Genomic DNA, 27,314 nt, shown 5'->3' with positions numbered 1-27,314 from the left:
CGTAATAAATTAAAGATTTGCATTCAAGCTTTTGTAAAACTCAATTTTAAAAAGAAACTGAGTTCTTGGTTTGGTCAGTTTGGTTTGTGTTGATATTAATGTTTTTCCTCAACAGGAAGGCTTGCATTTGAAACCCAGTTGTATCCTTACTCCTATCTAGAATGGAATCTTAACTGGTTAATTGATTGATTAGTTAATTCTTGTTTCTTTACATAATGCTTGTTGCTTTACATAAAAGAAAGAGCTAAATTCTTCCCCAGTGAGGTGTTTGTACCTGGACTGAGAAAGGGTCCGGCAGCAGACCTAGGATAGAAATATTTGCATGAGAGCAAGATGACAAGTTGAAATGGCAAGTGACGAGAAGGTCAGGGTCATCCTTCCTGGCAGAGTGGAGGTGATCTGTAAAACAGTCGCCCAATCTGCGTTTGGCCTCACCAACATTGAGGAGACCGCAATGTGAGCATGTCCTTTGCCTTTTGCTCTGGGCACCCTGACCATCAGTTCCGCTTGGTCCTCTTTCACCATTTTCAATGGCATAAAAGTTATCATTTACCACCATGCTTCGATTCTGAAGAAGAGTCATTGGACTCAAAATGTTAACTCTGTTTCTCTCTCCACAGATGCTGCCAAACCTGTGGTACTTTCCTCTGGCACTTTTTGTTTTTATATAGCACTTTTAAATTCTCAGAACATACCGAAATATTTTGCATGAATTACTTTTGAAGTCTAGAGTCAGTTATAAGAGGGAAATGTGGCAGCCAATTTGCGCATAGCTAAGTCATTAAAACAGGAACACGAGAAATGCATACTTGAAGTTGTTACTGAGAGATTATAGTTGAAAGATAATTTTGTATTAGACATTGGAAGTGATCCACTGGTTGATTGAATTTTCTTCATAGGTCCCTTTATTTCAGCACAGTTGGCAGCAAAGGACTCAGTTTATCAGCTCATCTGAAAGACAGCACATCTAAGAATGTAACATTCATTCAATACTAAGAAGGTAGTGGTGTTCCCATGTATCCCTCACCCTTGTCCCTCCAGGTGGATGTAGCTGTGGGTTTGGAAGGTGCTTTCTGTGGATCTTCAGCGAATTTCTGCAGTGCATCTTGCCGATGGTATATACTGCTGTTGTCAAGCGTCAGTGGTATAAAGAATGGATTTTTGTGGATGTGGTGTCAACCAAGCATGCTGCTTTGTCCTAGATGGTGTCAGGCTTCTTGAAAGTTGTTGAAGCTGCATCCAAGCAAGTGGGGAGTATTCCATCACACTCCTGACTTGTGCTTTGTAGTTGATGGACAGGTTTTGGTCTGTCAGGATATGAATTACTCACCGCAGTATTCCTAGCCTTTGATCTGCTCTTGTAGCCATTGCATTCATGGTAGTCCAGTTGCGTTTTTGGTGAATGGTGACCCCCAGGTTATTGATAGTGGGCTATTCAATGATCATAACACCATTGAATGTTAAGGAGTGGTAGCAAATTCTCTCTAATTGGAGATGGTCATCGCCTGACTTTTGCATAGTGCAAAAATTACTTGCCACTTGTCAACCCGAGACTGGACAATGTTAGCAATTTGTTGCATTTGGACATGGACTGCGTAGTATCTGAGTAGTCATGAATGGTGCTGAATATTGTGCAATCATCCACGAACATCCTAACTTCTGACCTTATGACGGAGGGAAGATTGTTGATGAAGCAGCTGTGGATAGTTGGGCCTAGTACAGTACCCTGAGACTGAAGGGCTGTAATTGGCCAGGTTGGATTTTTTTTGTGTAGAAGACATATCTGTGCAATTTTCCACATTGTCAGGTAGATGCCCGTATTGTAACTATACAGGAAAAATTTGGCTGGGGAGCAGCATGTACTGGAACACAAGTCTTCAAGTACTATTGCTGGAATGTTAACAGGGTCCACAGCCTTTGCAGTATCCTGCACCTCCAACTGTTTCTTGATATCATATGGAGTGAGTCAAATTGACTGAAGAATGGCATTTGCGATACTGGGCACTACTGGAGGAAGCTGAGTCAGATTATCTGCTTGGCACTTCTGGCTAAAAATTGCTGCAAATGCTTCAGTCTTGTCTTTCACACTGATGTGCTGTGCTCCTCCAGCATTGTGGATGAGAATATTTGTGGACTCTCCTCCTCCAATGTGTTGTCTAATTGCCCACCACCATTCATGACCAAATGTGGTAGTCACTCAAAGGGGAGCAGTGCATCATTCTCCAATTGGACATTATGGAGTACAGCAGCAGGTCTTCCTCCAATCAGGCTCTTCTTCCAAAATCAAGTCCCTCAGCAGCAGCACTTGCACTTTGTGATACTACTGTGAAGGCCATGCCACCTTTCAGGAAGACACTGAGCAACATGAGAAACACGGTCTGAGGTAAGTGCCTTTTGAGGTCAGGGATCCTGGAGTTGGAGGATGAAAGAGAGGAGGCAAGGGTGAGGATTTACAGAAGAAAAGGCAGGATCTGGCTGTCAGTAGTCAGCCCCTTGCCCTATATTCTGTCTCTGAAATGAGCTCAAATTAGTACCAATCAAGGGAGTACCCTTTGTTCAGTCCGCACTGATTTAGGTCTTTTGATTCTACCTGGAACTGAGGTAATTGCAGCCCAGGTGGAAATAGGTTCTGACGTAGCCATTCGAATTCATAATCCACCACAGCAAAATTTGAAAAATTTATGTTTCTGGATTATTAAGCAATGAGCCCCAACAACATTTCACCGATAGTACTTAAGAGACTCGTGGCCGAGAATTAGCCATCCCCCTAACCAAGATGTTCCAGTGCAGTTATAAGCCAAGATTTACCTAGCAATGTAGCAAACTGGATAAATGTGTCCTGTGCATGAAAACCACGACAAATGCAAATTGTCCATTTACCTCCTTGTCAGTCTACTCCTGATCAGCGGCAAATTGATGGAAGGTATCATCAACAGTGCTATAAAGCAGCACTTACTGAACAATAGCCAGTTCAATGATGTCCAGTTGAATTTCATCAAGCCCACCCAGCCTTGATTACAGCTTTGGTCCATGAGGAGGGAAGTAAGAATTATTATCTTTGATATCAAGGCAGTATTTGACCAAGTATGGCATTAAGCAGCTCCAACAAAATTGGTGTCAGTGTGAATCAGGGGAAGCTTTCCACTAGTTGGTGTAATTCTTAGAACAAAGGAAGATGACTGTGTTTGTTGGAGGTCAATCATCCAGCCAAAGTACACCTCTGCAGAAGTTCCTCAGGGTGGCATCCTAGATAAAAGTATGTTCAACTGCTTCATCAATGGCTTTCTGTCCATCATAAGGTCAAAAATAGAGATGTTTGCTGATGATTGCACAACGTCCATTACTATTTGTGAGTGCTCAGATACTGAACTGAACCATGTCCAAATACAGCAATATCTGGATGACATTTGGGCTTGGGCTGACAAATGAAGCGTAACGTTCGAACCGCACTATTGCCAGAAGCAGAACTGGACTGGCCATAGAGTACTGCCTCAAAAGCTGTTCAAAATGGCCAGTAACTCAACTCCTGACTCCCCAAAGCCTGCTCACGATCTACAAGACGCACATCAGAACAGTGATTGATATTTTCTACTTTCTTGGATGAGTGCAGCTCCCATGGCTCTCAAGAAAGACAAAATTAATCAGTACAAAGCAATCCATTTGAAAAGCACAACAACAAAAACAAAGTTGTTGGAAAAGCTCAGCAGATCTGGCAGCATCTGTTGAGGAAAAAATCAGAGTGTACATTTTTACCCTTCTTCAGAACAGATGGTGGCTGTGAAAATGTTGGTTTAAATGCAAAAAAAAGGGGAGGGCTGAGGTAAGGAGTAAACAATAGGATAGAGCCTAAAGAGAGACGGGAGCAGTTGGACAGGCAAGGAGTTGATAACAATCAGGCTGGCAGTGTGAAAAGTTGTTAATGGGGATTGTTAGACACTCACAGTTGGTGTGTAATGGCAGGCTGTGTGGTAACAAGGCCTGGTGTGTGGGGCACAGGGCTGATAAGCACCCATTTAGCACTTGCAGTGACTAGCCAACAATGTCCACATCCAGTGAATGATTTTTAAAAAATGTTCAGACTTCTGGTGTCCTCGTCCAGTAATAAACCCCCCACACCCTTGTAATTAAAATTGAATTGTCACAATTCAAGTAGTTGGCACACTACCAACATTTCAGACTTAATGAGGGGTGTTCAATAAAGAGTGGTGAAACCTGAGTGGGCTTGTATTTCAATATGAAATTTGATATCCGTGTATCAATACTTTTGCAAACAGGAATTTCTGCCTTACCTGCCACATATTTTTAACTACAAGGCTGTTAACAGAGATGAGATTCCATAAGTAAACAGCACATTGTATCAGTAATTGCAAGGATGATAGCTATCAATCTTGAAGGTTTAGAAATGCCCAAGGTATGTTTTTACCATAAACAATTATCTTCTTTACCCCTTCTAGTCACTCACTGCATTCATTTTGATATAAAATGCAATCGAGGCTTTTGTCTCCAGAAACCAAGTGTTATTTCTACAACTTTACATCACCTACATGACAAAGTCCCTGCAAATAACTCAGCAACAATTTGCACAAGTTCTAGAACTTTATTGGAATATTAATTTTTATCTTGGAATATTTGGAAATCAAAAGCGATGGTAGCGCAGTGGCTCAGTGTTTAGCACTACTGTCTCATAGCGCCAGGGATCCAGGTTTGATTCCACCATTGGATGACTGTGTGGGTTTCCTCTGAGTGCTCTGGTTTCCTCCCACAATCTGAAGGTGTTTAGGTTAAAGTCGATTAGCAATGGGAAAAGCAGGGGATGGGTGGATATGGATGGGATGTTCTTTGGAGGGTTGGTGTGAACTGAATGGCCCATTCCCATGGTGTAGGGATTTTATGATCTATGAATGGTTTTCGGAAGACTTAATCAGGCATCACTTCAAATGCAGTAACATTATAGTGGGCTTTTGGGGATGGGGTACAACACAAGTTTACTGGTATCACACCAGGGCTTTTTAAAGTGTTAAATTATCAGCTCAAGTTGAGTAAACTTTGTCCTGTGATAGTAATTTGAAGGATAATGTAATAGGGGTATTTAAAGAGGGGATTTGAAAGGGTTAACACAGAGAGAACACATCTAGTGTGAAATTCAAAAGGAGGAGCTATAATTTTCATGCCTTATAAGATTGCACCACACATAACTAAAAGTAAGTAGGTTATTTCCAACAAAGTTGTCATTTTCCTTTATTAAGCAGTTGTCTTTTGTGTATCGCAAGGACCTTTCAACACCACCTCCATTCCTTGACCTACACACTATCCTTCAGTGATAACATGTACAGACGCAGGTTCAGCAATGTGACTGCATCAACTTCTTTTTAACTCCATCTATCCTATATCCCTCAATAACCTCTGTTTTTCTTAAACTGCTCATCTGACATCGAGGATTTTATGGCTCACAAATAAATCACAAAGACCAAAGCCACATTTGTCCGCCTTAGAAACTAATTGTATCTCTTTGTTTCTTATTTGCTGGCCACACATGGATTGTTTACTTTATGTTTATATTACGTGCTCTCACCTCAATGTCAGCCTCATTGTGGTTGCAAATGCATTTGTCACATCCCAACAAATGTATAACCTTGTTGATAATCCTTTCCTCTTTCTCTGAACCTTCTCTGTAGCTATCTACTGCATTCTGTTATATTACCCTGATGTACTTATATGAAGGATGATTTGTCGGGTTAACATGTAAGACAATATTTTTTACCGTGCCTTGGTACATGTGACAATAATAAATCAAAGCAAATGAAATCAAACCATCGATTCCAACTGCTTAAAATTCTGTTGAATTTAGGGGCAGAATCATGTGCCCTCTCTAGTGGTAAGGGGCCATTTAATGAGGTGGGAGGGTAGGGGGCAGAGATTGTCACACCTTCCCACCTCCAATATACTTAAATCTGAAATGGGAAAAGCTATGGACAGCAATTAATTCCCACTTAAAGCTCTCTTCTTACCACAATTGCAATAAACTCTGGAGTAAACAGAGTCTCCAAATGCAGAGTATTGTGGCACTGTGATTGTGTCCCCACTTCTGAACTAGGAGGCTCAAATTCAAGATCCATGTGCTCTGGAAGTATATAGTAACATTTCTGAGCAGGTTGTTTCAAAAATACTTTCACGAGAAGCAACCTTGCTATGTTTGCATACAGGCTCTGCCAAGAGCAAACTAACCCTGTCTTTGTTGTCAACCCCAACTTCCCTGACCCCCTTTCTGTGATCACTCATCTCTGAGTCCCTGGGTCTTTATGGGATCTAAACCAGAATATTGAGGAAAGCAAGAGAACAACTTACTGGATCATTAACAGACTTCTTTGTATCCTTTTTGGCCACAGGTGAGGTCCCAGAGGACCAATGTTGTCCCATTGTTAAAAAAGATCCTTAATCCTGAGGGAGGCCCATCACTGGCCTGTTAAGTGTGTGAGTGGCTCATGCAATGGATCTACCCTAAAAAATTATCTCTGGTCGATTCTGCAGCGAATGTGAGATGACTGGCACCTCCACAAGATTCTGCCCCTTGTTCCACCTGTCCATCAATTCATTCGTTCTTATTAGATGTAAATGAAGGCAGACCCTTGTCTCATTGTGTGTTGATGCTTCTTTTTCTTGCCTATTTTTGTCAGTGATTGTTTGCTATCACCGTACACTCTCAGTGACAGGGCAGGGAGGCAGACTCTGCATCAATATCAGCTGGAGTAGGAATCCAGCCATGCAGGGAGCACAACTCTGAGCCACAACTATCCATATCCATGCAGTTTGCACTATTTTGAGTCACACACTAGCCATCTAGCAAACTGAGGTAACCATCCCACATTGGCTGGGTTGTCCAACCCATTAAACTCAAAATTCTTTCCATTGTTATAAATTCTTCAAAGGCCTTTCCCAAACCATCTTGGACAGGCATATACCATATTCTGAATATTCCACTCCACCAACTCTAATCTAATTTACTCCCCTACAATTTCACACCCAGTTTTCAGGTACTTAGGTCTTTGGATAACCCTTCCTTGACCTTCATCTTTACAATCAACTCAGGCTTTTCTCTGAGCTTTTGGTCACTTCTACCAATCCCTCCCTTCTTGGCTAGTTGCCTCTTTGCTCCACTCTTATTTATGTTCTTCTGATTAGAAATGATGTATAAAAGCCCTTGTTATTGTATAGTAAACTCCCATGACACTGTGCATGAAGTAAAAAGTGACCTTGAGTAACTGAGAATACACACAAATAAGCCTGTGTCCAACAGCCACTCACGTACAATAGTTACATAAAATAAATGTTTGTTATCCAACCTGGATTAAGCTTTATTTGTATTCTTTTTGTTATATAGCAAATAAAAATTGAAATAATGTGGCAATACATAGGCTATAATATATCTGGCAATATTGAAATATGTACAACTATATATACTTTAAAGAGATCTAATTCCATAAGTTTAGAATTAGTACCTACAATTATAAATTAGTATATAATTACTAAATGTGAAGTTAATGAATCTTTTTCACTTTAGAAGTTTCATTGGACAATACAATCCTCATTCTGTGTCATATATTCGCATTGTTTCTTTCTCTGGTACATATGGCCGTTGTTGATAGATACTTCTGTGATTTGTATCATTCACTGATGTTGCTGATAAGCAATAAATAAATAAAAGGTAACAGGTTTCTATTATCATTTCTCCTGTTTGCAAGTCATCAGCCTTGTCAGGGCAGTATTGTATAGCTGTAAGTGACTTTAGGTAGGCAGCCTGATTTCTGCTCTTTAGCATTTCTGTACACAAAAAAAGAAAAATAAAAGAATAACGAAATATTGGTTGTTAGAGTCGTAGAGTCATCAAGTCAAACAGCACAGAAATATACACTTTGGTCCAACTTGTTCATGCCAACCAGACATCCCAATCTGACCCAGTCCCATTTGCTAGCATTTGGCACATATCCCTCTAAACCCTTCCTATTCATATACCCATCCAGATGCCTTTTAAATGTTGTAATTATACCAGCTTCCACCACTTCCTCTTGCAGCTTGTTCCATGCAGAAACCACTCTCTGCTTTTTAAACCTTTCCACTCTCACCCTGAACCTATGTGCTCCAGTTTTGTTACCCCCTCCCCAACCCCACCACCTTGAAAAAAGACCTTGGCTATTCATCCTATCCATGCCCCTCTTGAGTTTATAAACCTCTATAAACCCTCAGCCTCCGAAGTTCCAGGGAAAATAGCCCCAGCCTCTCCCTATAGCTCAAACCATCCAGTCCCAGCAACATCCTTGTAAATCTTTTCTGCACCTTCTCAGGTTGAACAACATTCTTCCCATCGAAGGGCGACCAGAATTGTATGCAGTATTCTAAAAGTGACCTTGCCACTGTACTGTACGGTGTGATGATAGAATGGCTTTAAGAGATCTATTTTGTCCTGGTTTGTTTTATGAAGAAAGGTTGAGACAGAGGTAGTGAGCAGTCTGCGCCAAAGTCAATAAAGTAAACAGCTTATGAGGCCTATTTTATAAGTTGAAACAATAGAAACAACCTGAATGGGTAGGGCCAAGCTCCCACAGAACCTGGATTGTTTAAAAGTTTTAGTCTTCAGCAGCAGTTGCTGAGACCATGAAGCTGGATGTAGAAGTTTTTATTCCTCTCAGTTACAGCTAAAAGCTGATGTTCTCTTCTTGCTGCTAGAATTGCATGTGAGACAATCTGTTTTACTGAATTTGACTTTGCCAAGGGTGTGTTTATGGGATTTTAATGTAATGGAATGGTTAATTAATAGTAGTTATACACATATAATAAAATATATATCATTTTGTTAAACATTTTGATAGTGTTACAGTTAAGCCACTTCTTTTAATTTTATTTTATCTTTATTTTAATATGTATGAATAAAGTGTGTTTTGTTTCAAGCCTGGTGGTTTGACCAATCAAATTGCATCCAGAACACAATGCCTTACATGTACCATTAAATTAAGAAAAAGTTAGGGTCTAGACTATATTCTTAATATACCTTGAAGGAGTTTGGTCTGGTCCAAAACAACAGCCACAACATGACATCCCTACTCCTATGTTCAGTCTTATGACTAATGAAGGCAAACATGCCAAATGCCTTCTTCACCACTGTGTCTACCTGTTACTCCTCACTCAAAGAACTATGAACCTGCACCTTTCGGCCTTTTAGTTCAGCAACAATCCCCAAGGCCCTACCATTAACTGTATAAGTCCTGCCCTGGGTGACCTTACCAAAATGCAATGCCCACATTTATCTAAATTAAACTCCATCTTCCACTCCTAGGCCTATTGACTCATCTGATCAAGGACCTGTTGTACCCTGAGATAATCTTCTTCACTATCCACTACACCTCCAATTTTAGTATCATCTACAAACTTAATAATTGTGCTTCCTATATTCAGATCCAAATCATCTATGTATAAATGATGAAAAGCAGTGGACTCAGCACTGATCCTTGTGGTGAACCACTAGTAACAGGATTCCAGTCCCAAAAACAAACCTCCACCACTACCACCCTCTGTCTCCTACCTTCAAATTAATCTTGCATCCAAATGACTAGCTGTCCTTGGAATCCATGTGAACTAACTTTACTAACTAGTTTACCATGCACAACCTTGTCAAACACTTCACTGAAATCCATATGGACAATGTCTACTGCTCTGCCTTCATCAATCTACTTTGACGCCTCTTCAAAAAACTCAAACAAGTTAGTGAGACATGATGTCCCATGCACAATACCATGCTGACCATCCCTAATCAGTCCTTGCCTTACCAAATACATGTAAATCCTGTTCCTCAGAATCCCCTCCAACAATTTACCTACCACTGACATCAGCCTCACTGGTCTATAGTTAGCTATCTTTTCCTCACAGCCTTTCTTAAATAATGGCACCACATTAGCCAACCCCCAGGTTTCCAGCACCTAATCCTTAGCTACCAATGATACAAATATCTCAGCAAGGTGCCCAGCAATCTCTTCCCTAGCTTCCCACAAAGTTCTGGGAAGTGCCTGATCGGGCCCCAGGGATTTTTCTACCTTTATGCATTTTAAGACCTCCAGCACCTCCTCTTCTGTGATATGAATGCTTTCCAAGCCATCCCCATTCATTTCTCCAAGTTCCCTAGCTTCCATGTCTTTCTCCACAGTAAATACTGACGTAAATATTTGTTTGGTATCTCATCCATTACCTGTAATTCCACATGTAGATGGCCTCGTGGATCTTTAAGGACGATTCTCTCTGTAGTTACTCTTTTGCCTTCAGTATATTTATAGAATCTCTTTAACTTCTCCTTAACTCTATCTGCCAAAGCAATCCAATTAAATAATAACTAATAACGGCAATGCATGCAGAATGAGAAGAGCCAAAATCAAAGTGTCTGCACTGACATTCGTATCTATCTTGAAGACTCAAGCTTTGGATTTTCATTACTTTCCTTTTCCTTGCCATTTCTTCATTATTGAATTGAATGCCAGAATAAGTAAGATATCACCCACCTAACTCTGAATATAATTACTTATTTGCTTATAGCCGCATATAAGAGAGGAAGAAGAATCAAAAGATGCAAACCAACACCATCAGCCTCCACACATGCCTCACAAAGAAGTGGAGAAATCACAGAAAACAGAACACCCAGCAATCCAGAGTTAGTTCCAGGAAGGTAGGAGCTCAGTGATAATTGTCCTAAACAGTCATAATATAATAAATAGTGATAATGGGAGCTGCAGGTGCTGGAGAATCCAAGATAACAAAGTGTGAAGCTGGATGAACACAGCAGGCCAAGCAGCATCTCAGGAGCACAAAAGCTGACGTTTTGGGCCTAGACCCTGATGCTCTAATGAAGGGTCTAGGCCCGAAACGTCAGCTTGTGTGCTCCTGAGATGCTGCTTTGCCTGCTGTGTTCATCCAGCTTCACACTTTGTTATCTATAATATAATAAATAATCTTGATTTCATAAAAAAATGTAAGAACTGCAGATGCTGTAATTCAGGAACAAAAACAGACGGTGCTGAAAAAGCTCAGCAGGTCTGGTAGCATCTGTGAAGAAAAAATCAGAGTTAATGTTTCAGGTCTGGTGACCCTTCCTCAGAATGACTTCACAAGACCCGAAATGTTAACTCGGATCTTTTCTTTACAGATGCTGTCACATCTGCTGAGCTGCTCCAGCAACTTCTGTTTTTAATCTTGATATTATGTTTGACATCGTATAAAATAAAATGCATGGAAAACTATCGCATAATATTACACTTCAGCTAAGTTTTGTGTTCATGTGTTGATTAAAGGATTGCTTGAACTAAGCATGAGTAATTATCACCTTTACCACAACCCCATTCATTTCTTTATACCTAAATTCAGTCAACAACCTGTTGGATACCCTACCTGGGGGCAGCATGTAAAGTGACCCGCTGCCTTCTCAAACATCGATTGTAGCCCTCAGAATCCTTCTTACAAAAATTTGTAAGCATCAGCACGACTGCCAGAGGTCATACACAGCAAGGAGGTACATGCTAGTGTGGTGCATTGATCATGGCAACTAACCAGTTTTGTTCAGGAGAAACAAGCAGCTGTGGCCCAGATAATCACACAGCATCCACTTTATTTTGGGAAATTCGGTTGGATCACGATGCAAGTGTACATTGATTCTGCATATGAACATACAAATCAGGAGCAGGATTGGTTCATTCAGCCCCACAAGCTTGCTCTGCCATTCACTATCATTGCAACTGATCTATTGTAATCTTAAATCCACATTTTTACTTACCCTGATAACCTTTCAACTCTTTGCTTAACAAAAATCTACCTACCTCTGCCTTGAGACGGATAGGAAGAGGAGAAGAGAAAATAAGGATATTCAAGAATCGTGCTTCCACATTTTTCAGAAAGACAGTTTCAAAGACCTGTGACATTGTGAAGGCAAAAACGGACACCTAATCTGTGTTCAGTGGACAATCCCTGATTTTTGATAAGTAACCTCCTGAACTAATTGTTTTTCATATAGAAACATCTATTCCACATCCACTGAGTCGACGCCCTTTATATCTTTCAATTGTGTTGCCTCCTCATCTTCTAAATTCCAACGATACAAGCCTAGCCAGCCCAACATTTCCTGGTAAAACAACCTGTCCATTACAGGTATTAGTCCTGCAAATCATCTCGTAGCAGCCACTAATGTATTTACAGATTTCCTTAAAGAAAATGACCAAAACTGTGCACAGCAGTCCAGATGCATTCTGAGCAATGCCTTATGTAACTGAAGCATCACCTCTTTTTTCTTTGTATTTAATTCCCTGTGCGGCAAATGAAAATATTCCATTAGCATTCATTATTACTTGTTGTACCTGCATGCTGACCTTTGGTGATTCATGCATGAGGACTCAGATTCCTTTGTACCTCTGACCTCTGCCTTCTCTCACCATTTAGATCATTTGCTTCCCTTTTTATTATTCCTGCCAACACGTAAAGTTTCACATAATGCTCCATTTACCACTCTTTGCCCACTCACTTACCCTGTCCCGATTTTTTTGCAGCTTCTTTGTGACCCCTTCACAACTTATTTCTTTTCTATCTTTGTGTCATCAGCAAATTTGGCAACCATACCTTTCATCCCTTCATCTAAGTCATTTATATAAATTGTAAACTGTTGAGGTTCCAGCACTGATCTCTGTGACGCACTACGCATTACATCTTGCCAACCTATAAAGATCCATTTGCACTTACTCTCTGCTTTATGCAAACAAGTAATTACATGTAGAGTTATGATTGTGATATCTAACATTTCTTAACTATTATTCTGGCATTCAATTCAATAATGAAGAAATGGCAGGGAAAAATAAATTAATTAAAATACAAAATTCTAACCATACCAATATGTTATCCCCACATCATGTGCTTCTATTTTCTGCATAACGTGTCACCTTATGAAATGCCTTCTGGAAATCTAAGTAGAGTACATCCACTAATTCTCCTTTATCCACAATTACCAAGTTACCTTCTCAGACAGCTCCAATAGATTGGTCAAACATGATTTCCGTTTCACAAAACCATGTTGACAGTGCTTGATTGCCTTGAACTTATCCAAGTGCCCTGTTCCAATTTCTTTCAAAACAGCTTCCAAACATTTTCCCTCTGAAATATTTTGTTATCAGCTGATAGTTTCTTGCTTCGATTTCGCTCTTTTCTGAAGAAAGGAATTATGTTCTCAATCTTGCAATCTAATGGGATCGTCCCCAGGTCAAGGGAGTTTTGAAAATGAAAATCAATACATCAATTATCTCACTAGCCACTTCTTTTAAGGTTACTCAGTACAGACTGCAGAGCAAAGCTCAGAATTTTCTGTAAGTATGTGATTCGGTCTCACAAGGCATACTGAATTTAGCATATTTCTGGTTTTGTTTTGTTCTTGTTCATTGTCAGGATGTGGAGAACATTTGACAAGGCAGTTAAGAATCCGTCACATTGGTGTGTGGGGACCTAGTAATATTTATAACTAGGAAATGATCCATTATTGTGTTAGTTAAATATATTGTTAATAATTTCCTCTTTAGCTAAACCTACTCATTGCTTCTGCTGGGCAGGGTGTGGTTGATCTAACAAAGTTCACAGCCTCCTTACTGCTCAATTTCTACCTGTGCTATTAATAGGAAATCTTTGTTACACTGGTTGTATTACAACAGATGGTGTCAGTGAATATGCAATGTACTAAGGTATAGCATTCCTGACTGGGAAACAAAACAGCATTTTTCCCAATGGTATCAATGTGGACTTCACCAGCTTCCAAATCTCCCCTTCCCCCACCGCATCCCAAAACCAGCCCAGTTCGTCCCCCCCCCCCCCCCCACCCCCACTGCACTACACAACCAGCCCAGCTCTTCCCCTCCACCTACTGCATCCCAAAACCAGTCCAACCTGTTTCTGCTTCCCTAACCTGTTCTTCCTCTCACCCATCCCTTCCTCCCACCCCAAGCCACACCTCCATCTCCTACCTACTAACCTCATCCCACTTCCTTGACCTGTCCGTCTTCCCTGGACTGACCTATCCCCTCCCCATCTCCCCACCTATACTCTCCTCTCCACCTATCTTCTTTTCTCTCCATCTTCGGTCGCCTCCCCATCTCTCCCTATTTATTCCAGAACCCTCACCCCATCCCCATCTCTGATGAAGGGTCTAGGCCCGAAACGTCATCTTTTGTGCTCCTGAGATGCTGCTGGGCCTGCTGTGTTCATCCAGCCTCACGTTTTATTGTCTTGGATTCTCCAGCATCTGCAGTTCTCATTATCACAGCATTTTGTTTTATTCTTTTTTCTGAGGAATGGAGCAAAATGGGGCCCACATGGTGGCTCAGTGGTTAACACCACTACCTCACAATGTCAGAGCCCTGGGTTTAATTCCACTCTCAGGCTTTGTGGAGTTTGTACATTCTCCTTGTCACTGCATGAACTTACTCCAGGAGCTCCCGTTTCCTCCCACAGTCCAAAGATATGCAGGTTAATTGGATTGGATATGTTGGCTGGAGAAGTTATCCATTGGTAAAACACATCATCGGCTGACAATGTGTCATCTAGGGGTGGGCTGTTAAAGAGTATCCTGGTCAAATAAGGAGGCTCTGCATCACTGCCACAACTTTCCTTCCCAACCTCATTTCTTATAACATAGGACTTGAGGGCATGGATAGTTTTCAAAATTAAATGTCATTTGTAAATATTTCATGTTGCAATGCTTTCACATTATTCACACATGCATCATCATTATTCATTCAATTAGTTTAGTCAGAGAACCAAATATCCTGGTAAGTCAAACAGTTGGCATGCATTGATGGTACAAGGTAGTTGGCAATATTTCCTTCATTGTCAAAGAAACAATGTTGTGCTTTTGCATTCACTCACTATTGAATCTTTGTATTAGTGTCCTGTGTTGTTCTCGACACCTTGTGGAACACAGCTGAACTTGCAGGCCCCACTGGCCCTTCGTTCTATGCATTGTAAAGGACACTTGCCTGGAGAAATCTCCCTGGGGGTAATCGAAATATTGTCTTCTTTTCACTTCTTCACAGCCAAAACTTTTAAGAAGGTTGTATTCATCAGTTGCAGGCTTGCTGGGGGATAGTTAGAACTTTTCATGACTGGTAGATACTCCCAAATTGGAAGCAAGTGAAGGTGTCACTGGTAGGGATAACTAAATCTATTCTTCTCCTCCTTTTCTCTTTAATACAGCCTTTGTTCTCGGTCTCAAAGATATCTGTAGCCTTCCCAATGTAGCAATTCCAAGCATGATGATCTTCACCCATGCTTCCTACCAACTATGATAGATGTGGCACACAGAGAGTGACTTCTTCAGGGAGTATTGAAAGGTTTACAAACAGCCTCTGTCACATTTACCTGTACAGATCTTGGCAGATGATTGTTGCGTCTCTGGGCACCAAATCCACTTGACATTGTCAGAGGATGGCATCACTTCAAAGTGATGTTGGTTGTTTTCAGGATTTCAATGTTTGTGATGCAGTCCTGCCAGCAGAACTTGAGGATGCTTCAGAGGTACTGCTCAGACAGTGTAGTTGAGAATGGAGCGTGATCCATGGCTCGGTGCCTTACAGAAGAGAACTACAGCATTGTGCACATTGAAATAAAACAAGGAGCTAAAGCTGCTAGAAATCTGAAAAAGAAACAGAAATTGCTGAAGAAACTCAGCAGATCTGGCAGCATCTATAGTGAGAGAAACAGAGTTAACATTTAGGGTCCAGTGACTCTTCTTCAGGACAGATAGTAGCTAGAGAAAGGTGGCATATATGCTAAAGACAGAGGGTAAGGTTGTGGCTGTGGAAGAAGTAAAGGAGGAAATGATAGATGGAGAGGGAGTCCAGAGGGAGAGAAAGACAGTTAGACAGACAAAGGGATAATAATGGTAAGTCAGAGAGAGAGAAAAACTGCTAATGGGGACCATAATTAGGTGAAATTGTGTTACCTGCACTTAAAGCAGCCCATGTTGTAACAGGGCCTGGGGTGTGGGTGTGAATAAAGAACAAAGGCTTCCCAGCCCTAAAAGTATTGAACTAAATATTAAATCCACAAGGCTGATGGGTTCTCAGGTAGAAAATGAGCAACTGTTATTTGGTGGAGCACTGGAGCACTGCAGCAAGCCTGAGACAGTGATGTTGGCAGGGAACAAGGTGCTATGTTGAAGTGGCAGACAACTAGGGGCTGAGGACTTTTGGCAGGCAGAATGTAAGTCTTCTGCAAAGTTGTCACCCAATCTGTGCTTTGTCTCCCCAATAGAGAAGAGACCACATTGTGAGCAGCGAATACAGTAGACTAGATTGTGGGAAATGCAGGTAAATCGCTGCTTCACCTGGAAGGTGTGCCTCGGACCTTGGATGGTGAGAATGGAGGAGGTAAACAGGCAACTGTTACACCTTCTGTAATTACAAGGGCAGGTGCCATGGAGCTGTGGGAAGGTGTTGGGGATGAAAAAGGAATGGACCAGGATGTCCCGAAGGGAACAGTCCCTGCGGAAGGCTGACGGGGGTTTCGGGTTCTGTCTCCACTTATCGCTGATTCCTTTACCTCCAACATCTGTCTTCAGGATATATGACACCTTTTCCTAGCTGCTAGTAGCTCTGAAGGAGGGGCACTGGACCTGAAATATTAATTCTCCACAGATGCTGCCAGACCAGCTGAGTTTCTCCAGCAATTCCTCCTAAAATTCACATGAGTTTGGTCTGCACAATGAGGCTGTGGTCATTTGTGCAGTCCACTGAATACACTGCTCACTTTTGAAAGTGTTTGTCCACTTCCTCATTGATGGTGACGTCAAACAAGGTGACATTCCCCAAAACCGCTTAACCACTTCCAGCTCAAGTCTTGCAATGATATCACTTGCTTGTCATCATTCTTCTTGGAGTGCAGGCCAATGCAGGACATCACTCCTTTTGAAAATGTGTTTTAGTGTAAAGAGTTGCAGCTCTTTGGAAAAACATGTTGTTATCCATTGCGAGGCTGACTGACTGTGGGCCAGGGGAGTGTCTCATCGGTAAAAAGAAGTTCAATGATGAGTTTTTATTCTGCCTTTGTGTGCCTGTTTGAAATGTTGTGGGTGAATTCAAAGCCCTATAAGAAATTTGTCAGTCAAAACCCTGAGGTACAATAACATGTGGACTGTTGTCAGCCCAACGTCTCGGCACCCAACTTTCTTACCTTCACTAACTGTGCCTGCTCCCCAAATCACACGCAGGGGCAGCAAACCTTTCTCACTTCACTCGTCCATGTTCTCTACCCCATCCTCTGTAGCAGTCCCCCCGTTCCTCTTCAAACATTCCATTGTCCCTGATCCCACCCCATAATCCACAGACCTTTACTAATCCTAAGCCTCTATGTAAGAACCCATTCTCCTCCACCTTGAGAAAGTAGCGAAGTCGATGATCTCCTACATGCTGTCAACAGCTGCACACCATCTTGAAATAAGGGTAAACCAGGTGCCACAAGATTCTCATGTGCCACTGACTTTGTCTTGAGGGTGGGACTTGATTGAAAATTATTTCTTATTGCTGAGCTTTCATGACCATGGAAACCTATCACATTTACAAACCCGTCACAGGCCAGTAAAATTTTCAACACATCCCAAACCAGCCGCCCATGATGAGAACAAAGTCAGCAGCAAATAGACAGACTCTCTCATGCCTGTGAGGAGTTTGATCTGAACGTCAGCATCAGAGGGACAATGTCATGGTCTAGGATGGTGCCAGACTGCTATCTATCAGCAATGGCAATGGGTAACCAGAACTTCCTGAAAAACTCACGGATCTAGGCTCCACAATCACTAGCAATTTGCCAGTTGCAGAACTCAACATATACTTTGAAAAAGCTGCAGCTGTTATGTCCAAGAGATAATGGGAACTGCAGATGTCGGAGAATCTGAGACAACAAAGTGTGGACCTGGATGAACACAGCAGGCCAAGCAGATTCTTGTGCTCCTAAGATGCTGCTTGGCCTGCTGTGTTCATCCAGCTCCACACTTTGTTAGCTGTTATGTCCAAGCCAAGTAAGTGTGGATCAACAGCAACTTAACTGAGAATAGACTGTGAGGACAACATGTACTAGGAAGGTGAAAAGGCTTAACAGTTTCCACCTTGTTTATCTCAGACTATCTTTGGAATCTTTAGGAAAGACAAGTAGTGGAGTGTGCTAATTCCTGCGTAGCTCATTGACAAACCAACAATATCCTGTGAGTCAGCCACAATCGTCAGAGCAATGACAGTTGTAAACCCAAATATTCATTGTTTGATGAACTGGCCACTGGATCATAACATCTTGCTGGTCCATTCCTCCACTGCAAGGAAATCATAAAAACCAAAACAAAGAACTGCTAGATGTTGGAGATCTAAAACAAAAACAAAGGATGCTTGTTAACTGCACAGGTCTGGCACCATTTGGAGAGAGAAAAATCAAGTTAAAATTCAAGGCTAGTGATGCTTCATTGGAGAACAGGCTCAAGGGCTGAATAGCCTCCTCCTGTTCCTATGTTATAAAAAGCAATCTAGACTCGAAATATTATCTCTTTTTTTCTCTACAGAGGTTGCCAGACCTGCCGAGTTTCTCAAGCACATTCTGCTTTTGTATGAAGGCAGCATACATTGACACTAATAACTGGAATACAGTAACTGACAATTGTGACTTCTAAAAGCTGACTGTTTGGAGATGAATTAGAAGAGGCAAGAAGTAATGAAAAGCTCAGCTGACCCTGAAAAATGTTCAAAGGTGGTCTGGCCACGCTAAATTGTCCATAGTGATAAGGATGTGCAGGTGAGGTGGTTTTGCCATGGGAAATGTGAGGTTATGCAGATACAGTTGAGGTCTGGGTCTAGGTGGAATGCTCTTCAGAGGATCGGCACAGATTCAGGCTGATTGGCGGCTTTCCACACTGTAGGAATTCTGTGATTCTAAAATTCCAAAATAGGAACCCATAAATCGTGTACCATTTCTGTCATCTTTAGCAGCAAATGTGGCAATGATTGCCATGCCAGAGAACCACTCCCGAGCCACAATATGCTATAACGTACAGAGTTTACTGGCACAGCACAAACCATCTTCCTATGTGATGGCAGCTGACATCATGTGAATGGAAGATATTATTGTTAGAACATGGTTAAACTGCTTCACTAGTTCAACTGGTTAAGTAGCAGCTAAGTTGGCCAAACCTGCAATTGCAGGTTTAATCAAAGTGGTTGGTGAAATAACTCCTTGCCACTAGGGTGCAGGAGAGTGCAACAATTGGCCTCAATCTCTTGAGTAAGGATGACGAAATACAGCGGGATCTTCTGTTATTGATTACTGCCCCCTGCTGGAAGTATGATCCACAGACAACGACATGCTTATGAATGGACTTAGCTGTGATGGTCCCTGATGATAAAATAGTCTCAACTGAATTCACAAATGAATAATGGTCATTTGGCAAGTTAGAAGAGGGTTCCAGTAATCCAAAATTTGGAAGAATTGTAAACTTTGGCAAGATAGTGCAGAACTGAAAGGGACATTGAAAGGGTCATGGAGCGACCAGATGAAGTTCAAGGCTGAGAGTTGACCTTATAAAGGTTTATGAAATCATGAGGGGCATAGATAGCCTTTTACCAAGGGGAGGGCAATCCTAAACTAGAGGCATAGTTTAGGGCTGAATTGCCTATTTTTGGTCCTAGTTCATAAGAGGAAGGAATAAAATGTGATCAGATGGAATAAGACACAGCAAAATGTTCAAGTGAATGTTGTTTCAGTGTTATTGTCCTGGATCTTCTGGTCTCTGGATCAGTAACCCAAGGTACATATCCAAATGCTGCAGAGGTTCTGACTTGATGACTTTCTGGGGAATTTCCTGGGAAGTCTGGGCCTATGGTGGGCTATGTCACTACTCCCCTTTAAGAGTTAGTTATTCTGAATAAGAATTGACTACTTTGGACATTCTGATGTACTGAGCTGGGTAGTTACCCAGGAAACATTAGACAGAAAGACTCTACCTGGGTTAGTATGCAACAAATCCCCAGTCACTTTCCGTGAGCCCTCCATCTCCCCTTTTGCAGCCCACACTACACTTTCTGCTGCTGCAGCCTGATTAGACCCTGACCTAACATCCCCTTCCCACCCAACCCAACCACCTCCTGACCTATTTATCCATGAACCCACCTATCGAGTGACCATTCCACCCATGCATCACCCTCAACCTTGCCATGCTAGCCATTTGCCAGCCTACAAACCTGCCAACCTACCACACACTCCACCTTCTTCTTTCTCCACTTTACACTGTCTCCACTTGGCACTATACCATCAGTATGCTATGCACCTGCCACACTATCACCTACTACTTTCCTTATTTACACACTTACTTCACCTACCAACCCAGACTACCAACCTTCCTATTCATTCATTCATTCATCATTCACACATTAACTAGCATTCACACTGGACAACTTGCCTTCCAATAACTATTGCTGTAAAAAGGGAGACTTGGTTTGTCTCCCCAATCACCCAAAGCTCCAACCTTGCATTGAAGCTCTGCATTTCTGAAGAAGCTGGTCTTGGAAGACCCAATCAGAAATGCAGAGCAGTATTAAACACTGAAAAGTAGAAACAGGATACTAATCTGATCGTAATTGCCAATCTGCTGAGGATCCAAACCTTCTTTTTGTGTGGAAACCACTGTCATCATTAAATACTCTCATGTAATGGACTTTCAAATTTTTCTCCACATCTTAGTTATCTGCTCCAATGAATTCTTGACCTTTCACCATACATAAAATTAAGCTCATCCATAGCTCTGCTATATATTGAACTTTCACCAATTGTCATTCACCATGACCCATGTGCTTGCTGACCAACATTGGCACCTGGTCTGACAACAGCTCAGACTAAAAATCTTCATTCTTCTGCAATAAAATTGACCCATGGTCTCGCCCTTCCCTGTCTCTGTAGTCTCCAAACCCTCTTCCACCATCTGTGCATTTCTCCAATTCTAGACACTTGCACACTGCTATTTTCCATCAGTTGACACTATCATGATTGCTTTCAGTTGCCTAATCCCTCAACTCAAGAATTCCCTCCCGAAACCTTTCTGCCTCCAAATGCATATATCCTCCTCCAAGGCCCACCTTAAAGCCTACCTTTTAGACCAAGCGTTAGGTGAACTGCTCTAATCCCTTTATGTGGCTGAGCAAATTCTGAGTAACAAAGCTCCATTGAAGACCTTGGAACATTTTACTATCTCTGTATAAATGTACATTGGTGTTGATGATCATTACCACAGAGTTATATCAGAAGAAACCTGACCCAGAGCGTCAAACTCTCTGTTTACATACCTCCAATGCTGCTCTATGTTTAGATCATCCATGTATTATGCCTGCAGTTGTTTAGACTGTAGCTTCTCCTTGAATGCTGCCCACTTATTGTCATATAGTTTACACTGGCGCAGTCAACCTCTACAACCTGTTACTACTGTTTGAGCAAGTGGGCAAAGTTACCAGGTCAACATCTTTATTTGAAACAGTCCAGTTTTGTGTCATTCCAGCTATTTAGAATGCCATCTTCAGTATTCTAATGGCAGCTAAACCAAGAGAGAAGAATCTGCACTAAACACATTGTTTCAGGACCTGCAGAGTTCTTAATTAGGGAAGGCAGAAAAGCAATGAAACTTCCAGTCCATTGTTGCATAAGCTGCTGGATCTTCCCCAACAGGAAGGTATCTCTGGGTCATATCATACAGAGTGTCTTTGTCCCAGTTGGTGTACCATGCATATAAAAAATAGGCATTTCGATTCTTATATACATGAAGGGCCTGTGTTTGTTACATGGTGGAACACAGCTGTGCAGGACTCTCCCTTTTACTTCTTGGGCTTAAGTTTAAATATTGTGTTGACAGTGCATTAAGTAAACTATAGGATCCCCACCTGAAATAAAATTGCTGTAATTTTAATGAAGGTGTTCGCTCATTTACTTAAAACAGAATAGCACCTTCACCAAAATACTAGTGAACAGAACCTTGCACAAATATTTTCTGGTCCGTTAGTAACTTTACACAGTGTCAATTCAACCCAGTCATTGGAAGAGAGTAAATGGGACTCCAGTCCACACCTGGTTCCTGTAGCACACACGGTTCTTACCAAGGCTGGTGCAAAATTGGAATTTTTCCAAGTAAATTTATCCAAAAATCTAAAATAAACAAAAACATTTTTTATTCAAGTACAGCAGTTGGTAGAGTTTACTGTTTCTATATATTAATTTTTTGTGCATTTTATCTGTTACAGTGTTAAGTTATGGTGTTGACACTAAATGTTTTACTTTTGCAGCTCAAATTGAGAAGGGGATTTACTACAAAGCATTAGAACTGAATACTGAAGATTCTCTGTGAGCAGAAATATATATAGGACATTGTTAAGCTCTGGTTCAATCACAAAGTTCTAATTTTTTTCTGATCAGCAGTCAACCAAACATTCTAGTGGATCAATGGCTGGTTTAGAATTGAACACTTACATTAAAGGGTAGAAATTAGTTTTGTTTCTCAGAATCAGTTATGTTATCTGCCAGAATTTAGGCTGAATTTGAAAGTTGTATTGGCAAACTCACAATAACACAAACACTATTTGACCTCGTTCTGGGATTCAAGGAAATCTGCCATTTCTAACAGGCATTTCCTTGTGGGTTAAAGAATTGCTGAAAAAATAGCACTTCAATTTATGATCTCCTGTACTGATAAAGCGTTTATAGTCTAAGTAACAGTAAGACCTTCACTACCCCAATATTATTTCTTAACTATAACCTTTTATAGTTCCTGCTGTCATTCATTCTTCCATTTCCTAAAACCAGCTTCTCCTACATCCTCTCTAAGTGAGATTACCAATGTAATGTTGAATTCATATAACATAAGCTTTGTATGCTAAGATAGAGGGACAGAAATGAAACAAATTCCTTTCACTTAGAACCCTTGTAAATAACTGAAGGATACAGACTAAAGACTATCAATCACTAATATAGAAGTCTTATTTGACTTGTGGGCTCCTCCTTGCCTTGAGTCTTTCAGATATGTCATCTCTATTGAGGTGAGCAGTTGAGAAAACCCCTTTGAGACGTTTGCCTGACTTTTCTTGATTGCAAATGGTAACTCTTCACCTCTACTATTTCACTCTTAAGCAGAACAGCCTATGCTTATGTGCCTGTGCTCTATCACTCTCTGCTGTGATACTTCAGTATACTATGTCATTCTGTCAGCAATAGCATGACTTATTCAGTTCTAACATTTTTCAGAAAACTTGTAGCTCAGGTAGTGAATGGGGTTGTTGATTTGTTCACTGGGCTGATGGGTTGGTTTGCAGATGTTTCATCACCATACTAGGTAACATCATCAGTGCGCCTCAGAGGAAGCTGTTGGTGGTCTGTCCCGCTTGTTATCTAGGTGGGTCCAGTCTGATGTGGTGGTTGTGGTTTCTGGCTCTGTTTCATAGTAATTGGTATATGGGGTCTATTTCCACAGGTTTGCTGAAGGAATTCCGGGTTGAGTACCAGGCTTCCAGGAAATTCCATTCATGCCTTTGGTTGGTTTATCTTAGGATGCTTACCCTGTCCCAGTCAAATTCGTAGCCTTCTTTGTCCAAATATATGGAAGTGCGTGATGGTTGTGTCCCTTGGTAGTTAGCTAATGCTTATGGACCCTGACGGCTAGTTTTCTCCTAGTCTGTCCAATGTAGTGTTTGTGGCAGTCCTTACATGGGATTTTGTATATACTATTGGTCCTGTTAGTTGTGGATATGGGATCATTTGACCTTGTCAATACCTGTTAAAGTGTAGCTGTGGGTTTGTGTGCTATCACAATTCTGAGTGTTCAGAGTAGTCTGGTGCTCATCTGTCATATGTTCTTGATGTATGGTAGGGTGACTAGTGTATCCAGGCGTGCTGTGTCTTCCTGTGGCTGTCTGTTGAGTAAGTACCGGCAGACTACACTTTTTGTGCGGCTGTTGTTTTTAATGACACTGTGGAGGTGGGGTTTTTTTCGGCTTTGAACAGTTCCAGGATGCTGTAGTGTGTTATGGCTCCTTTGAACACAGTTCTGATGCAGCTCCATTTGCAGGTGTTGGAGTGGTTGCTGTTGTAGTTAAGCATTTGGTCCGTATGGGTAGCCTTCCTGTATATGGTGGTCTGGAGCTCAACATTGGCCCTTCATTCAACCAGTATGTGCAGGAATGGGAATCAGGCTGTTGTTCTTCTCTTCTTTGGTAAATTTTATGCCAGTGAGGCTGTTGTTGATGAGTTGGTGAGAAGTGACTCAAAATGCAACTATTCAGATTTCCGAAACTGCTATCATTGGACAATGTACGTTGTCTGTACAAGTAATAAAATCATCCCTCTGACCATAAATTTCTTCATGGTGTATTTGGTAGTGGATTAATTGGACTTTATGCCAACCATTGATATCATGGTATTTCACTCTACAAAACTTTGACATGAATAATGTTATGCAGATGAATGCATCATTCTAAAAGTGCAACTTTCCAACAACTTCTAGCCTCTACAGTCTAAATAATCTATACAATTTAACTGTGTACTTATAAATAATCTATAGACAGTGTGCTACTTTGGAAATATCGACAAGCATTTATATTTTTCTTAAGATAAAACTCAGCAAGTTTCATTTCCTGCTGCAGTTAATGTATTTATGTAAAGTTCTTTCGTGTGATCTTTAACATGGTGTATTTACATTAGTTAAAAGTAACATCATCATGTAAAGTAATGAAACAGTACAGGACATTAAACATAGATATGCTTTAAAAATAAATCCCCATGCATTGAGTGTTGACTTGTTTTGGACTGGAGTTAAATGATACAAACTTAAATGTCAAAAAGCCATAGAAATTCATTTCAAGCATCTCATTGATGAAATTGTGTTTTCATAAGGATGATCAGAAAGACAGGTGTCTTTTCTGATACTGAACTCTTATATTGAACTAATCCCAAAACTGCAAATCTTTAGGTTATCACTGTTACTGAGGGAATTGACTTTTCACACTGCTATCTATTATAATTTTTCAACATCCAGGTCAGAAATTGTTGCAAATGGTATAGCTGGGTAAATTATATTCTATTGCACTATGACAGAAATGTATTTGCATTGCATTTTACTTAACAGAACTGAATCTTTTTTCTATTCATTGTGAAGAGCAGGCATCCATATTAAATCAATAGCAGAGTTCCTCATTTTTTAATTATTTCTTAGGTAACCAACCTGTGACACCAGTGCAACGTTCAGTAGAGAGATATTGCAGTGCATGTAACTTAAAAATATGAAAAATGTTGCTGAATAAAATTGTTTGCTTTAAAAAAGGTGCCTTTAAGAAAGGCCTGAGCACTCTTTTTATTTCATATTTGGACACCAGCCTTTCTCTCCTCTTATAACCTAAGAAAAATAACTTCCATGTTGAATCCACTAACGGAAGGTCACCTTCTCAAATCTCTACACTGTTCTATAAATATATGGGCTTGTGGTTGAGATTTCCTCACGCTGTAAATGCCAACCTGAATGATAGTATTGTGCAGAGACATTGAATAAAGACTAAGCACATTCCTACAGAAAAAGGAAAAAATGGGATCATGCTGCACCTTTTCATTAACGACAGAGCATCAAGGTCAAATAATGGATTGTTTGCCTGTTATGTTACATTAAGATTGTTCACTGCTTTATATTATGCACAATGTCAATTTTTGAACAGAATTACATTCATCTCTTACTATAAATATATACTGCACTAAGTGAGAGTCCTGTGGTTTAGGGGCTTCAGATATATGAGTTCTCATTTGTGAGTGTGCTGGTACAGATTTATAGTTTCAAATCATTTTGGTTCCTGATTTCTCTTTCTTCAGTTCCACTTTTGCCTCTGAGGAGGAAGCCAATCAAACCTCAACTGTCCTTGTCAAGGGGGGGGAAGGATCTGAAGAGTTGTGATCTGGAGAAAATGGCATAAAGTGACGCCCTGGATTCTTTCTGTGTCAATTTGTGGAAGATGCCACACAGGCCCTGAGTTTCTCCTTGAAATGAGCCAGCGAATTACACGGTTCAGTGATGATGGAACAGGAGACACCTAAATTGATGCCTGCTCTTTCGGAGAGTTGATGAGTACTCATTTGGAAGTGCGGAACTATAGGATGGCTGAAAAATGACACGTTTTGTTGAAGTTATTCATAAAGAAGAATGACGTTGACAATCAATTCAGGATTGTCAGCCAGGCTCGGAGTATGTCACATTTTTGTGTACAGGAAGTGACATATATTCATACAGATGGTCCTGTTTATTCGCATACCCAAACAACATGTCGACACTCTGCACCTGTTTCAACTCAACAAAATTAGTCAAAGCCATTCACTGGTTCATTTCTCAGGATGAGGTACCACCAATCGGAATCTTCCAGCCTGGTTTAAAATTCAAACAAAAACTGGCAGTTAACCGGAAATCAGTGTTAACTGATATGATGTGCTTGGCATTGCCTCTATCAATCAAAATCTACTTGACAACCAGTAACACTCTCTTCTCATACATGTTAGTTTTCCCCTTAAACTGGTATCGTTACAAATTATCCTGATGACTGCAAAATTAAACATGCCTTTTATTTAGAATACATTTGAAGGAAATATCAGTGTAGCCTGCAGATACAGTGTCTCATCATACCTCTCTGACTTCTTGCTGAATCCCCCTCTGTGTTAGGGTAACTAGAGGTTGATATTCTTGCTGCGTTTACCAACAAACCTACAATTGCTGTCTCCCTCAACTCTGTCTTCACATTTGAAGCAAGGTCACAAGAACTCAAACCAAAGCGATGTCCGTGTCAGATGTATGAGCTTTTAGCCAGTGGGGAAGGTCAGAAACATTACACGAGTTTATTGAAAGAACACATGAGCCCACACATTCAGCACAATGAAGTCTTAGGGTTGTGCCCTCACGCAGTGTGACATAGAGTCTTCCTAAAGAGGTCAATGTATACCTTATTAAGGTGTTCTGTACATAAGCATATTTTTACACATTGCACTTGCAGAGTTTTCTTGCTAGATTAGGGAAGCAGAATTCTGCCAGTAAGCCACTATGATAGCCCCATAAAGAAAAGGCATCCTTGCACATCACAGACCTATTTCCTTGCCTACTTACTGTTCAGTATGTAAATATGGTAGCTATGAAGTGACGCCTTCCAGTCTTAGATTTGGAATGGCTTTCTGAATTAAGAAGTTAAGGCGACAATGCTATATGTACATTTGTCTGA

At 40.9% G+C, this 27,314-nt stretch overlaps 1 protein-coding gene across 4 annotated transcripts in view; it reads left to right on the top strand.

The window, feature by feature from the left end:
- The window catches only part of LOC125461430 (uncharacterized), a 103,116-nt gene extending 77,792 nt beyond the window's left edge, over positions 1 to 25,324 (top strand). For all 4 annotated transcript variants that reach the window (XM_059652759.1, XM_059652761.1, XM_059652760.1 and 1 more), the window contains 2 exons: positions 10,576 to 10,705; positions 22,365 to 25,324. In XM_059652759.1, the coding sequence (XP_059508742.1) occupies positions 10,576 to 10,705; positions 22,365 to 22,374 (140 nt within the window). In that variant the 3' untranslated portion in view covers positions 22,375 to 25,324. The remainder of the gene's footprint in view (positions 1 to 10,575; positions 10,706 to 22,364) is intronic.
- The last annotated feature ends 1,990 nt before the right edge of the window (positions 25,325 to 27,314 follow it).

Source organism: Stegostoma tigrinum, chromosome 19 (assembly GCF_030684315.1).
Source record: "Stegostoma tigrinum isolate sSteTig4 chromosome 19, sSteTig4.hap1, whole genome shotgun sequence".
Taxonomy (NCBI): domain Eukaryota; kingdom Metazoa; phylum Chordata; class Chondrichthyes; order Orectolobiformes; family Stegostomatidae; genus Stegostoma; species Stegostoma tigrinum.
The sequence above is the reverse complement of the archived record's forward strand: the minus strand, read 5'-3'. Positions and strand labels throughout refer to the sequence as shown.